At 35.3% G+C, this 17012-nt stretch overlaps 1 protein-coding gene across 1 annotated transcript in view; it reads right to left on the bottom strand.

Annotated features, from left to right (window-relative positions):
• Positions 1-278: 278 nt before the first annotated feature.
• Positions 279-17012, bottom strand: part of LOC149782286 (cubilin-like) — a 78858-nt gene continuing 62124 nt past the window's right edge. The window contains exons 18-22 of the mRNA XM_089933664.1: positions 16222-16359; positions 15600-15667; positions 13492-13561; positions 9395-9506; positions 279-4772 (exon numbers count right to left, since the gene is read on the bottom strand). Coding sequence (XP_089789790.1) covers positions 4550-4772; positions 9395-9506; positions 13492-13561; positions 15600-15667; positions 16222-16359 — 611 coding nt within the window. The 3' untranslated portion in view covers positions 279-4549. The remainder of the gene's footprint in view (positions 4773-9394; positions 9507-13491; positions 13562-15599; positions 15668-16221; positions 16360-17012) is intronic.

The raw sequence follows: 17012 nt of genomic DNA, 5'->3' as shown, positions 1-17012 counted from the left end.
AACACATGGTATAACGCTTATTATTGGAAAAAAAACAAGAGCCCCCAACCCACCTACAAACAATAATAAACAAAAAAAAAATGAAATAACAAAACAACAACCCCTCCCCCCAATACATGAAGATCAAAACCAGAGGTTAACACTCTTAGGGATTAGTAATCTAATCTCAGCGAAAAGATAACATTAACATATTACATGCATGTAGAATTGAGGATATATATATATATAAATTCACATGAATACAGTGATTCATTTCTCAACTAAAACCAAGTTTCCAGAAATGTTGAAAGTTTATTGATATTATATTGCCAAGAATTACAAATTAATTAACCACTGTAGTTTAAAATATCTTTTACTGGATAAAATGTTGAAGTATTTTGGGAAACATTTCCAAGGTTTTCCAACACGTGCACAAATGCGTCATTGCGCTTGGAATGTTGGACATCTGAGCAGATCGAATTTGATAGAAAGAAACAAATACTTTGCATAGAATATGATTGATGCGTGATACTATTATTTTGCTTCCTTTCATACTCAAAGAAAGTTATGCTAAGGGTTGATGTCCACATATATATGTCATGTCAAAAAGGTTTGATTTATTTTCAGCATCTTGCTAATTATATACGGCATTCTGATATTCCAGAGTAATACAATTGGAAATGAAATTTTTAAGGTCAAAAATTGCTGGCTCTGAAAATAGAGCACGAACATCTCATGAAAATGAATCTGACAAATTCTCTTCGACACACGAATCCTTGAAACCTGCCTCGGAATGATAATTATCTTACATGCGACAAGACTCTTAGGTATTTACTTTTCTATCGTCAGACTATGGGCTGCCATGTCTTAAGCACAATTCGACAAGAAAAGTAGATGTGGAAATATTTGCACAGACCTGTTACGCAATACCTGTGGTTCATATCCTTATATTTCAAGTTTCTTAACGTGTTTTTAGGATTGTAATAACTTTCCACTAAGCTTAATTGTTGCGTTGTTTAGTGAAGAAGGTGAACTACAGCTGCACTATCTTCAGGTGTACACATTTATTAAGGCAATAACTGATAATACTTTTTATCGGAGGTTTGTAAAGGCCCTTTTAACGCAATACTGACTACATCAATCAATCAGATTATGAGGAAATTGGAACAAAGCGCCTCTCCAACGATATACCAGGGCAAACTGACGAAGTTTGACCATGCGGGTATCGAACACCTGATATTCGAATCACGAGTACGACGCTCAACAAATTGAGCTACGACGGAACTAAGGTACAAAACTAGAAATAATTTAAGCGGCTTGCGGCCAATTTTGTTACGCAGTCTGCAGCTTTGTTCTACAAGTCGAGTTTTGTACCTTGTCAATTTCGCAGGCTATTATAAATTTAAAGACAATAAAGTCGTATATTTCTTTAGCATATATGTAATGTGTCATAATGATCTATTATTACTATTTGTTATGCACATACTGTATTCTTTGATTTTTCTGATCCTCACGTCGGGCTTTTGCTAAAGAAGCGACAAGATACTTCATCCTCCAATGGTGTCTCATTAACACTGATGATCTGTCGGCAAAGGCATGATCTAACTGTTAACTTGTTCATATCATACGGAATCTGTATAAACAGGATAACACTGCTCAAGCATACTTATTTGACTTTGTAATACAGCGCTATTTATGACGACGACGATACATGCTACGAAAATACAGCACCCCTACAAGCTCCTGGAAAAAATTTAATTGCTGTGTAATTTGCAAATACATATTGATTGCACCAAGTTCAGTGCACCATTAAAAAATCTTTCCATTTCATTTAGATATGCATGTCAACCACTACATTATGTATGACATTCTCTCTCTCCGCATATCCTGTTAAGCTCTTTGTATCGCTTTCGCTATTAGACCTTATTTGTGTCCACAGAGTGTCGGACGCTTGGTTAGCTGTCTGACCTCTCATATAAATGTACGTCCTTATAGCATGTCTTGCTGATGCTAACTGCTTTATTGTAGGGAACGTTTTTTGGTCCAGTGCCTTTGGTTGCTATTGGATCTAAGACTGTGTTGTTGTTTATGGCAGTTTGAAACAAATGTTTTTTATGGAGTCTCTTTCTTATAAGTGTAGTTTTTGTAACCAAACATATATGATCGGTGTTTACAATTTTGGTGGTGAATTTGATGGATTGATATACAATATTGGCTTTCTTGTATAACTTAATCTAGCTGTTGCCTCTTATGCTAGTTTAGTTTCAAAACATGTGTAAAACATACCCATTCGTATGGGCTATAGCTTGCAAAAAGAGAAGCTGGCAATCAAATCGGTCCATTCTTATGTTTGACTTAGTTAATTTAGATTTAAGTGGTTTTCGCTCAGTCGTGCATGTACCACTGTTTTATGCATCCACGGTAGGCTTTTTAATTACTTCTTTGGGAGGGAATTCGAGCCACTTCCCCAGGCTTTTATGTGCTCGCGGAGCACTGTTTGATTGAAGCCGTCAGGAAGTGGGACTAAGATTAGTTCCTAACCGTCTGAATGGCGGGCTTTAAGGCGAGTGGGAATAGACACAATACACACTCGACATATTCAGTCGCTACTACTTAGCTGCATTTAGGTATGTATGAGTGGGAATGGACCCATCACACACTCATATGTTGGTACTGAATTTTCAGTAGTATTAAGAGCGTGCACTGCACGCTATTTATTTTGATATGTGGTCGTGCCAAGGGAGGAGACGGTGGAAAGGCGGCTCCAAGGTCACATGTCGGTGCTCATAGACTTCAGGGTATCGGGTCTAAATTGTCGTCCTACACAATTTTTAAAAAAAGCTGTGCTGTTTTGAGTTTAGAATTTAGCTTAGGAGAGGTACCTTAGGTGACAGTTTTTAGTAAAGTTTGCATGTTTGACTAGGAAATAGCGTTTTAGTTCTCATGGCTGATCCTTTTATCTGGAGGTAGTTATTGCCATTGAACCCAAAGGTGTTTAAGTTTAAGGAATAACTCCAAGTGTTCAAATAAGTAAACATATGTGTGGTGTCTCCAAGTGTTCAAATAAATAAACATATGAGTGGTGTCTCCAAGTGTTCAAATAAGTAAATATATGAGTGGTGTCTCCAAGTGTTCAAATAAGTAAACATATGAGTGATGTCTCCAAGTGTTCAAATAAGTAAATATATGAGTGGTGTCCTCATAATTTTAGTTTTTAGGCTGTTTTCTTTTTTTACATGCACATATTCCCTCTTCGTATGGAATGTTGGTATGGAGATATGCAACGTTTCGAAAAACAACATTGTGCTGGTTGGTAAAGGTTCACTGTTTTTCCTTTTCATGAGGAAGCCCGTTGTGTCCTGAAAGCAGGGGAATAGTATGTAGATATGGAATCTCCTAAATCAGTCTAAATATTCCAAATTTTATTTTCGGTTAGGAAACCATAACTAGTCGTACAAGGGTTTTCTGATTTCGGTATTTTCGGCTCTCTGATTACCGGGGAAGATATACATTTCCCCTCTCATCTATGAGGCCTTTTTTAAAAGTTCATTGATCATGTTCAACTTTTCTTTGCATATTGGACACGGATTAGTTCTGGAAGAATATCACATCAGCCGACGGTATGGTCTAATGAAATAGTTTTATCCGTCCATTACAATGACCGCACACCCTTTATTAGGAGGTTTGATGTCTATTACAATGACCACACACCCTTTATTAGGAGGTTTGATTATGATGTCAGTTCTAAGATTTGGCGACCTGAATGCCTCCTTAATCTCATTGTTTAAATAACGAATTTGCTTTCTCGAGACCCACTTTCGATAGAACTCTTTAGAGGGCCAAGTCACTTGTAGTTGTTTTGTATGTCCTTTATTAGCTGACCTCTGTCGTAAAATATCTGAGGTAGGACCGAAGCTTTTATCTCTTGAAAGCATCTTAATTTCAGCTTCTGGGAGTGAGAAATTGGAAATATGTACAACTGAGTAAGGATCACATGTAAATACTTTGTTTTTCTTTTCTTTTCTTTCGTTTCTGTCAGTTTGATTTGTTCAGTGATCGGCCAATATTTTTAAATGGCACTGCCTACTTCAGGACTATGTAGGTGGAGCCTGAGGATTTACAATATTAGTTGCAAGCTTACTTCGTTCTAGTATTTTATAAGGTCATCACGGGTTTGTATGCTTGCCTTTTTTGTATTGCTTCCGGTATTAGATCTTTGTTATAGTCCCGATTAGTCAGGGTTTGTGTGGAGAAAGCATTTTGTGCATTTCAAAAGGGATTAAAAGTGGTAAAATCAATTGTAAAACATTATATAATTTTGTTGAACCTAGTATGAAATGTTTGCTAATGAAACAAAATGATATGTCCAAAATATTTTGTCCTAATTTAAAACTTGACAGTTGTCGAAAATATAAAAAAAGGCAGACATTTTCCAGCATGACCTACGTGAATGCATCACTAATCAAATTACTTTGTTCAAAAATTATTTCACGTCAACCTAATCTAAATAATATCAGTATTCAGTTTTGGTGAATGGTTTTGAAGATCTGAGCAATGATAGCGGAGTGGATCATTTGTTTTGGAATGAATTTGCATCCGTAATTGTGTTTCCTGAAATAGGCATATTTTCATAGAGATTAGTTGCGTCCTGTGTTGTATCTGATGTTTGAATATTGACATGAACTTGACTACTGTTGTTAGGCAGCTCGACGATTTCATAATAATTCTTCTCTTGGGACGTTCTCGTCGATTGCAGTTCTGTGTATGGTTCCTGTTCTGTCCTTTCCTTATTCCTGAAGACAGAAATAAAACAGTTATTTTCGTATTTTTCCGACAATACTGAGTCAAATCGGGATATTAATTGCCCACCAATGAAATACGAGTAATTAGTTTTATTATATTATGTTACTTGTAATAAATGTTTGCTGATTTGAATGATATTTATATGAAATTGATTTTTTGTATCAAACATATTACTGTCTGGCACCAAATGCACTGCAAGGAACCACGTTTTAATTTATGCAGTGATCCGTGTAAATAAAAAAAACCAATAATAATCAATTTGATTTGAAATTAGTTAACTAAATTTAAAATATACGTGTTGCTTTGTTTAAATGACGGTTTTAGTTTCAATGTAGGCTTTTATCAAGTACATTTGTCAGATGGTGAGTGCGATGGCGAAAAAGCCTCAACGAAAATGAGGTACTGCTTCAATTAGTATTAACATCAGTTGTCATGAAAATTGAGCGTTCCCGTGATGTTTCAAAAGGTCGCAGAAGTTCATGATTTTAAGTGTTTTACAGGTCTAAAATATTTTATAAAAACGTCTCATCTCCAGTTGTACAAACTGGTTATCATTCGGATATTTTTGCAGAGGAAGCAGGATGCCTACAAAGTGATGCTTTATATCCATATCTCTTTTTCTTCTGCAGACATTTTAGTAGTTTGTTTATAAAACACTCATGCATGCCGCATCGAAATAATTGAAAATTAGTCATGCTGTCTTGTCTCCAAGTAAACATTACAAAAGAAGCAACAAAAACGAAACAAAACAAAAAATAGCAAACAACAAACAAACAAAATAAAAAAACAAACGCCCACCAAGAAAAAAACCAACTAAGCAAGGACTGTTAGTAGGAGCTTTGGTGCTGAAACTCTTAAACATATTCCAGTTACAATGGGTAAAATAGTTCGGATTACATTTGTTAACTTAGATGCTATGATGAAAATTATATATATCAAGCAGTAAAAGCAAGAAATCTATTCAAAATATTGTCAAAGGGGAATCGTATACCAACTGGAAATAAAATAATTTTAAGGTTTAAGTGAGTTATTTTATGAACCATTTTCCCCTTCCAGATCCACCAATTAAAGTAACCTAAATATTGATATGGCTTTAATGAACTTATGTGGAACTCGATATCGATATAATCAAGGAAAGACATTGAAATAAAGAATTCCTATCGAAGGGTAAAAATGTAATCAGTGCAGTTATCTTGGCCCTCTAAACTGCAACGGATTCAGCCTCTCTTTTAACAGGATGCAAAAGTTGTGTCTACTTCTTGGAGAACACAGCTAGTTGCTGAAGAAACGTTTGTTCGAGTTCGAAATATATATTTTAGTTCTGAAGATGCTTTTAGGGTGAACATGTTGGTAGCATGGAAATATATATTGAATACAAACCCTTGGTTGAAAAGGAAGGTATGTAGACAACCAATTTATGAACTATGGATGAATAAAAATATCAGTTTTAATAGAGAGCAAATTGATTGATCATTTAATTTCATCTTAGGAACTGGATGAAAACAAATGTATTGAACATTGTTTATTTTTTTAAACAATAATTGTCAGCTTTAAAATTATCAAAAAGAATGTATTGAATATTGTTGATGTATTAAATAATGATTGTCAGTTTGAGGATTCTGACTACTTTAGGGAAAAGATAATATACACTACACATCTTTTAAAATAATTATATAGCAATAATAAATAAACTTATAGAGAAATATAGAAATCTCACAGGATAAGAACACGTTTTGTTCTTTTAGTTTATATATGCTTGGCATCATTAAGTTCCTATAAATTGAAACATTATTTTAATAGCGAAGAAAGAATGTAGGGACATCTGTCACGGAATTGTGTATGGGTTATATCAATATGTATATGTTGTCAAAAATGTACTCGGGTTTCGTTGCCGCGTACGTCGTCACCCGAGGGTGGTATATTTTTTCGGCTCTAGTTATTTCGAAATCCTGAACGAAACTCAGACCATGCTGCACGAGCAAATTGCCTGCAGCGGGAAACCTAAGTACCTAGCTGCGCGTATCTGTCACAGCTAGTGTACATATAGAGCAAATTCTCTATAGCCAAATTACATTACGCCGAGTCTTGTTAGGAAGCTTACCCCTTTACGGAAGCAAATCTCTAGCTGTAGAGCTGCCTTATGCCATGCCTTGTATATGGTTTGATGTGGAGTCATCAGTTGTAGAGCTGCCCTATACATGCCTGTCATGCCTTATACATCGTTCGATGTGGAGTCACAGAACTCTGTGTGGTTTCTTGTGACGTATACGCTGTGTCATGGTGACGTTGGATCGGAAGAGTGGGCTGGTTTTCTCAATGCGAGGGACCAGGGCTACGCGACCATCGGGTCTGTGATGTGAGGGTTCTCGAGGGATCCTTCAACAGACTGAGATAGGCGGACCATGCTTGGGTGTTTCTCTGGCCATTGACTAGAGCGAGTGGAACCGGAGTAACAACTTGGACGTCAAATGGGCGCCACGATAGTTATATATAGTGTTCCACGTTATTTCCACTATTGCATTTCATAATTTCATTCATTCCTATTGCAATATCGTTATGTGAACGATCGATAGGTTCATAATTTCATTCATTCCTATTTCAATATCGGTTTACGATCGATAGGTTCATAATTACATACATTTCAAAATCGTTATTTGAATGATACATTCAAATTTACATTCTTTTCAATATCGTTATATGAACGATACATTCAAATTTACATGCTTTTCAATATCGTTTTATGAATTATACATTCAAATTTACATTCTTTTCAATATCGTTATATGATCGATACATTCAACTTTCCTGCATTTCATTATCGTTGTATGAACGATACATTCAAGAGTTTGTTTATATTGGGGTGTAGATCATATACTTTTATTTTGTTGATCGGTGATAGGACATAATTCATGTTTGTTTGAAATTCCGTTTGTTAAATTCATGTTTGAGTTTTTTCTCGTTGAGTTAATTGTTGTTGATAGTTCCATGTTAGGAACTTTTTAATTCTCCATATCTTTTTGTTTATAATGGTGTCAGATTTGTTAATATTTAAATTGCGTTTATAAATAAACATCTCGTAAACGCAGCTGCTTTTGGTGTCTTCCCTAATCCAGTCCCAACCCGGCTTCATCCTGTGACATCCTGATAGACGGTTCATACGATAATATTAAAGGGCTATTAGTGAAATGAAAAGGCAGAGAATATTAAGAATAGATAGATGTTCATATTGATGAATGTAAAACGTTCTGCCTCAGAACATAAAATTGTCACAAAGTACAAAATTGCTTTGGTTTCGATTTCATATAATGTTCATAACAAACTATTTCTTTAGGTATTCTTGCATCATTGAGCAGGAAAACTGTTCTTTTTCAGCCATTTAAAAAGAGACCATAGAGCACTATTTCGAAGAATGTGGCATTATGAGAAGACTTAATAAAACAACGGCTAACTCAGTTTTATGATGCAATTAATTACAAAATATAACGTTTAGAAAAGACAAATCAGATAAGATGAATGGTGTCCCTTAAGCTCGCAAAATCATTATATAAAATATTAAGCAGACATACAAATCTAAAACATAAAATATAAATATAACACGATGACTAGGCTTTCTAAGGCGTTACTATAAGTTTGAAACACCTATGGCTTGTAAGTAAGAGAGAAAATGTGAGATCGCAATAAGACGAAAACAGTGGAACCATTTTTGGAATATTAACAAGAGGAAAAACATACAATAGTTTCATGTCACAAGTTTTAAATTTTGAGAATAACTTTTCTTAATCAAAGTATAGACGTGTTTGATAATATAGTAGGGATGTTTTTCATAATTGAGTAGGATTATTTTTTTTAATAATAATTAAATTCCAAAGAATGTGAGAAAATTTAAGAATTAAATGAAATACAATTAAATTCTCTCTCCTACTTCTTTTTCTTCCAGATATGTTGTAATATGTATATTGATTTCGCTATCTTGCATTTTATTTCAATGTAATACACTTAGTTGTGTATTGAATTAAGGATTTTTTCAATAATACACATTGATGAGCAAAATACACTCCATGATTGCCATCGCTTTTCTGTGCTGGTCAAAAAATTTCTTTTTTATTGGACAAAATAAATACTTTTGTACTAAATGTCGCCATATAAAATATTTGAGTTTCCGCTTGAAATTTGAATTTTTTTCTTGATATGTTATTAGATTTCTTAATGTTTTCTGTCAACAAGACCCCTATATGACATGTTTACACTACTGTATAGTGAACAGTTTAATATTTGCACAGTGTGCCCTATCCTTGTCAAGTGTTGACTTTAAACTGTTTACTGTTGGACCTCTTATATCTTTGTGATATTGTCGTCAATATGTTGCTACCTTTGGGCAACAAATAATCTTCATGTCTTATGACATAAATCCCCATAATGTCATAAATAAATAATAACAACGTTTGGATTTTTGTTATTATATCTGAAGTTGAGTATTACATAGAGTTGAGATAATCTAACGTGTACTCGAATCACTAGCTAGAATTGTTTCGAATTTTCCGTTCATTTATGTGTATACTTTGCAAATAATATATAAACAAGGAGTTATCGTCGTGCTTCGTCCTTTTCCTACCTTTTAGTTCTTCTTCTACGACAATAAAACCAGAGTCCAAGAGCTATGGTTATCGCTACGACTATTCCAGCAACTGACGGGATCAAGACTTTCACGTCTAATATTGCCGGTCCTGTTTAGGAAACAAAGCGTCCAATAATACGATGATACAGATTTTTATGTTCGTCTCCATAAACATTGGATGTTCTTTTAAGCAAAGTTTACTGTTTTTATTATTTGCATTCCTTAAAGGCTATTATGTTAAAATTGAAAAGGTTACGTTATGTGTATTAAAACGTAGCATCCTTTTATAATTAAAGTCATTGTAAAATTAATGCTATCTGAACAGTTTTTCTGTTACATTTTATCAAAATATTAAGTATCCCAATGAACTCTTGGATATATTGTATACTAACTGGTATATGTAAGTTCTCTCCCTTGTTATATAATGAAAACACATTCATATAGTAATCTAATGATCGCAATAACATTGTAGTGAAATAAAATGATGAAATCAGTGAAATGTATACTAGGTCCTGGCCATCTTCAGTATTTGTAAACAAATTGGCCTCACCTTGCAGTACCTTCTGCAGCATGGATGTTGAAGGTGATATTTTACCCAAACCCACCGGGGGTTGGTCTCACCTTGCACGACATTTTACTAAGTCACATACCAGCAACATTTTGACTAGATCTTGAAAGCTCTTCACGAATCTAGAGTACAACCTACTGTGGCTTCCATGGAGGTTTATCTGGGACGGTGATGAGGACGAATCTCATCTTGCTGGATCATGCTAATATAACATTCACTCGTGATCTGGAGCAACACATCCACACGAAAAACGTATACGCTAACACGAATGTTAAGTTTTTATATATAGCCTCAGATACTTACCAAGCAGTTATAAAACTGGATACATCAGACTCATTTCTGTCACTCTCAATAAAAAATACATGTATTGTCTGTACTCTGGCGAAATGATAGTTTCCCATAGAATAACGTCTTTGATTTTGTTGGCATACTTAACAAGACGACAAATATGTAGGGCAGGATAGCTTTGTCGACACGAGCATTTGTGACCTCATGTAGTGTCCAATGGGCTAATCATGCTATTATCGGTCTTGAAGATCATTCCCACATCTTGGCGATTTACATGTTCTTTTATGGTTCTGTTCACGTGTCGACGTATTGTTTCCCAACCTCAAAGGTGCCACTGATTGGAGACAGGGTCCGTATGTTTACTATTCTTTTCAGGTTGCGACAGCAGCTTTGAGGTTTTGTTTTCTCGCCGCTTAGTTGTCGCCGCCAGACCCGTGCACTTGTTTTCCGTTAATATTCATGTCACCACGACGTCATCAGCCTTGGCCACCCGAAGAGTTCTCTGTTCGTTGACATGCCATGTCGCGGTCATTTTGTCAAGCCACGTCCGTGTCATCACTGGACTTGATTGAGACTGGACGTGACATTCAATTTGTAGTTATATGGCAACATTTTGAAGTCGGAAACGTTTGGTTGCCTATTAGGCTTCTTTTCGCGAATGCCCAATGATGTCTACCGGCATGGCGTGGGCATTGTCTCAGTCTTGGTTATGCACTAACAGAACAGAATCTAGCAGTCCACCGGGGGCCGGATCGCGATTCCGAGTTATAGCATGTCGATGTTTTGTGTCAGCAGATAGGGCCGTCACATTTGCTTCTGAACATGGAGGGATGAGTCCGCGACGGTTCAGTGGAAAACAGATCAGGCGTTACATGGAACGCCACCCAATGAGCCCGCAGTTCTGCGAGGTTTTGAGGTTAACGATTGTCGTCTCGTGCGTGCTGCCCCGTGTTGGGGCTCCATCTCGTAACATATGTTGACGCTCATTAGGCATGTTCTTGTATACGATAGAAAAGAACGCAATCGGGTCTTCGAGATTTTTCCAGAATAATTGACGATTGAACCATCCAGTCTCACTAACGCTGGTTATTGTACCATTAAACAATTCATTTTTACTTGCTTTCACGGAAATACAAAATTAGCCGGAATAGAAATTGCAAATGTATTTTTCAGCCGAATAAACATATCATATGACATTCGCCATGTAATTGGGGCAGGTTTCTAGTTTTTGTCGGCGGCAACAAAAGAAAGTTTATATTTATCGGAAATGTCCATCTCACCAATGTTGTGAACGTACCTTCAGGTTATAAGTGTTTATGATTTTCTCCAGCATATGTGGTTACTTTCTCGTAGGACGTGAATTTGGAAAGAATTTGCGATACCATTGCAGCGATAGCGGAGTTTCCTTCTGATAAAGTCCTATCTCAAGAGGTGACCAAAATTACATAAACTTGAACGGGAATAACCATAACCTAGATTCGCAAAGGTGATATGAGGTTACAAGTTTGACTTCCAACTCGAAGGAAACTAATGGATTTAGGATCGATTTAGTGGTGTCAATGTCAGCTTCACCAACGACATGTTGGCATATAGTTGTTTCTCGAACACTATGCAACATTGCCGTCTTTTTATCTGTTATTCTCCTTAACATTTATGTATGCTTTAGTAAAAACCTCTTGCTCTTAACAAAGGGTATATTGTCAATTCATATCTCAACCATTATGATAATCACTGCATACAATCGATTACTATCATTTTGTTTATTAAAAATTAGAAATCAGGAAAGAAAAAAAAATTGGTTAAGTTTAATAGCTGTATTGATACTTATTTCATTAACGGGCTTCCGTAAGAAACAATAACTGCGAAGTGGGCGATATAAGGAGTAATCTGATTTTAAACAAGTTTCAGCAAGGGTTTCAATTAATTGACATAATGGACAAAATTACAGGTATTTGGAATGGACATGAAGTTGTATTACGAAATTGTTCACTGATCCTTGAGATGCATACTGTGTATAATTACGGCATTTACACGAATTTGAAACATTTTGTTTATTTGCGAAACTACTGCCAACAAATCAACAAATCTCCTAAAATGTCATCATCAGTTGCTTGGTATCACGTGGCACTAATAAAATAAAACTCCCGCCCAGAAACATATGATGTTCGGAAACTGATGCCACGACTAAAATGTCTGATATCGTAGTCAGAAACTGAAGCAGTGTTCCCTAACAGTTAAAGTACTTGCGAGAATGCTTTGGGTGATATTCATCAGGAGAAAACAGGTGGATAAAATAGCCTATTCGAAGCATCGTGTCTCCCTGTTTTCAATACCGATAACAGCCCATTTGGGAATCCACTAGGACGTGGGTGTTTAACCTTCGCCTCGAAACAGGTAGTATTGCCAGATGTTTAGCTTTTACCTGCTCGCATCTGACAAACCACAAGCCCGAGCATTTGTTCCTTTACTTTTTACTATTGCTCTATAATGTTAGCAATGTCTTTGGCAACTAATTCCTCTGGGTTATCAAACACCAGTTCTGCTATGCTGGCTATGATGGCCGATCAGTAGGTCGGTGTTGAGGTAGATTCATCCTCCCATATCTTTTCCATCATCACTTGTACGATCCGGCTAAATTTAACACTTTTTTCTGATTTACTATTTTAGGATATCTATCGCACCAGGTACAGAGTAGCTCAATAGTCGACCACAATTTTGCTGCCTCTGGTTTTCTTGGTTTGACTCTATTTTTGTACTAAATGTGGCGCTTGGTCATGTATTCTAGGAGATTGTTGTGCTGGTATTGAAGTAGGAGTGACCTTCTTTGATACTCTGGCACCTTTCCGCACGCTCGTCGTCTGGCTGATTTGGACGTTGGGGCTTGATTAAGTCTCATAGGAACCGGAGTGTGTAACCACTTGAGAGCCAGTGTAGGTAGATGCACAAAGGCCGTTCTGGAGTTTGATGCTTTATGGCTGGCGTGGGTTGCCTGGCTTCTGCCTCGAAGCTGAACTTGGCTGCCTTGCTCGGACTCTCTTTGACATCTAATTCTTTAAAATGTCATAAATCGAATAGTAGCTCATTACCAGGATACACATTACTGAAATAGTATTGTATTTCTTGGACCCTTGACATTGCAAAAAATCTCACTTGCCACAACTTAATATCGGAAGTGATAACCTACCGGGATGGATAAAGATTGAAAAAGAAATCAAAAGTATTGTATGAGTTTTGATACCTGCATCTTCTGGCTTTGAAAGGTCATCAGATGACTTGATGCAACTTTCATTGTCAAGCGGAAATCCATTCTGAAAGGAAAAAATATATTTCAGACAAAGGTTCCTCATTTTCAGTGCTATCTCTCTCTCATATATATATATATATATATATATATATATATATATATATATATATATATATATATATATATATATATATATATATATATATATACCACCTTGATCCTTATCAGGGCGGATCGTAACACTGATATATCATTTCAAGACTTGTTTACTATTCTAAATCGGTGTATCATCTAACTGGTTTGGGGGATTTTATGAAAGAAAAGTGTATGCAATAACAGCTCCATTTCAAGATATGTAAAACAACTGGTCTACAGTAATGAATTATTAAAGTAGCCAGATAAATATTTGATTACTTAGCTGATTATTTAGTAATCTAATCAATTCCTGCAAAAACGTCATCAGTAATTGTAATTTAATTTTAAAAAATTCGAAAAAGTAGTGCTAAGTTTTCTAATTATTTTTAAATTAAAATTGCTATTTGTCATAGTTACAATTAACAATTTATAAGTTGTTTAGAAACTGTTCTATTGTAAAACGAACTCTTTACAATTATTGCGAAAGTAGTTCTACAATAAATACTGTATTCAGTGTGCGACCTCAAACGCAGTGCGAAGAACATTGTACTGTGCAAAACGTAAATTTACCACTAAGTTGTGACTGACATAATAGAAGTAATGTAATTGTGCTCTAACTACCGCAGAAAAAAATTGTAATTGATTACTTCAATGCGATGGAATAATTGCATTGTAATCAGCTACACATATTTTATATAGTTATATAATTGGAAAGAAATTTTAAGGTCAAAAATTGTTGGTCTTGAAAAAAGCCTCTGGAGAGTTCATATATCTAATCAAGCAGATTTTGATAGATATACACGAATACTTACGACCTGCCTCAGTGTGGCAGTCGGCTAAAACCAGACAACACACTAAGGTATTTACATATGTAGCTAAACTATGGGCTGCTGTTCCTCAAACACAGCTTGATAAGTGTATTAGATGTGGGAATGTTTATACAGACTTGATATTTCATTGTTGTGTTAGTTGTCCTTATATGTCGAATTTTGAAAACTCTTTCTGGGATTTCCTTACTGATAAATTTCCACTGAGCCTGCACATTACGTTATTTAATGCAGAAGATGAGCTGCAACTACATTATCTTCTAGGTAAAAGGTTACCAGCAGGTGTAATCGACAAAGAAAACTCCAAGCTATTCGTCCTGTATGCAGCATACTTTCTTATGCAGTGTGCGGCTATCTTCTGTAAATAAGGTACTGAAACTTGCAACTTATGCAATTGACGAACACTTTGTTGACTGATATAGTGTAAGAATTTGTATTCTAATATAAAAATTTTTAAATGTTTTTTATTTATATATATTTTTTAATTTTTTTATTTTTTATTTTTTAAAATTATTTATTGATTGTATTCAGATGATTTATTCTTATATCATGTAATCCTCCATGGAAGGAAATAAAGATGATGATGATGATGTTTCAATTTATCGAGAATGCGCAGTCTATGTTCTAATCCTTTTGTAAAACAGTCATCCATCTTATTCAATCATCATCCCAAGTCTAATACTTCCGTACGAAATGTGCTTCTACATTTGCGTGTTTATCACTGGCGTTACCTTAGGATTTTCTTTTGGATCATACAAAAATCAGTAGTCCTAAATATGGACCCGCTTTTGACAAAATGTTTTATGTTTTCGTTACTCGCAGTCTTTCCCTGGGAAGGGAACTGGACGATACGTGTGTGTGTGTGTGTGTGTGTGTGTGTGTGTGTGTGTGTGTGAGAGAGAGAGAGAGAGAGACAGAGAGTATTATGGAAATTGTCAGTTGCTACTTGAAGCTAAGTATTCGTATTTCAGAAATTGATGAAAAGATATAAAAGGTGATTTTCCCCTTGTAAAATACACCATTTAAGAAGTGACATATTAGGACACTTCCGTTTTACCTGCCCTAATCCTGGTCATGAAAACATATGTTATCTGCTGGTAATCAGTGTAATTGACTGAAAGAATGACATAAGATATATACGTGGTGATGTTCGTTGAGGTCGATGTAGCAATCCGCATGACTAGATTCCCCTTCACAGTAACAGGTGCCTGTTTAGTTGAAAATGAAAATAAGTTTCGTACTGTTTAATAACCATTAGTGTTTTCTCACACACTGAGTGCGTACCTCATTATACTCTAAGACATTTAACTTGACATTGCCGTTATTTATTATTTCTTTTTCTTACTAAGTTGGCAAAAGCAAGAATTTAAATTCGTTGATAATGTCACTCAAACAAGAAGATAATGGCTAATTTTTTCTTGCCAACATATTCTACAAAACAACCATTAAAATGCTGGTATCCATGAAGAAATTACAAAATTAACCTGGGGTAATTTTTTTTAATATATTTTATGTTGTAAGACAAAGTTTCCTTTCCATCAAATAACATCTTTATTGAAATAGAAAATGGCTAAAGATGAATCATTAAGTAACTAAACATACAAATACCTGCAAATCGTGATCATATACAGTTCTCCTATTGTGAAATTTTGCTTTGATTTCCATATAACTGTATGCCCTTTATATTTGACCTTCGTCGAGTCGTTATAGCTAAGGATTCTTTAAACAAAATAATATATCATCTCAATCAGGTGACACATACCAGCTTCGTATTCCAATAAAAATCGCAATTTTCCATCTGTGACGTAAATTACATCTGCTTGATTTGATATCGTGACAAAAGCCAAATCCTCGGTGTTGTTGCTGCATATACGATAAGTCCTAATTATATCATTTTTGCCTGAAAAGGAAACGTAAAGGTAAACGTAAACTTAAAAACGTAAACACGACTGAAACTAATTCCCTGCAGTATGATTTTATTTATAAAGCCTATATAAAACTGACTTTTATTCATGGAAACAGGTTTTTTGACCTGTTTTTTAAAATGTGCTCTTCAACAAATATATTTGCTTCCAAAAACTTTGATATACGTTTTTTGTTGTTGATATTATTATGTCAGCCTTTCATATGTACGATGCAGTTTTGTGTCGTTGTCTAGTGGAATCACGGTCGATTCGGCTCTGATTTGTTTCTGGACCTGATTGTTTTCGTCTACTATTCTTACGGGTCGATTAGGCGCCGTGTCATTTCGACCTTCTGTATTGAAAATGCTATTATAAATTATTTCTGGACTCCTCTCAGGTTTATAACCATGGTAATCTATTCGACTTTGAGAAAGTTTGTAAAGGGATTTTATATGTTTATATTGCCCCCATAGGTCTATTCTTGTGGGTTTTTGCAGTAAAAAAAATCAAAACGATGTTTGTTAAAAAATGAAAAAGATATATTTTTAATGGGGTTTCACTATTTTATAAAACGTTTGATAGGGTTATACTCATCTCGGTTTCTGTCTTCCGGTCCCATGACTTTATTCTTCTTGGTCTAAACAGTAAA

The sequence above is a fragment of the Sinohyriopsis cumingii genome, chromosome 15 (assembly GCF_028554795.1).
Source record: "Sinohyriopsis cumingii isolate HCF-2022 chromosome 15, ASM2855479v2, whole genome shotgun sequence".
NCBI classification, from domain to species: Eukaryota; Metazoa; Mollusca; class Bivalvia; order Unionida; family Unionidae; genus Sinohyriopsis; species Sinohyriopsis cumingii.
The sequence above is the reverse complement of the archived record's forward strand: the minus strand, read 5'-3'. Positions and strand labels throughout refer to the sequence as shown.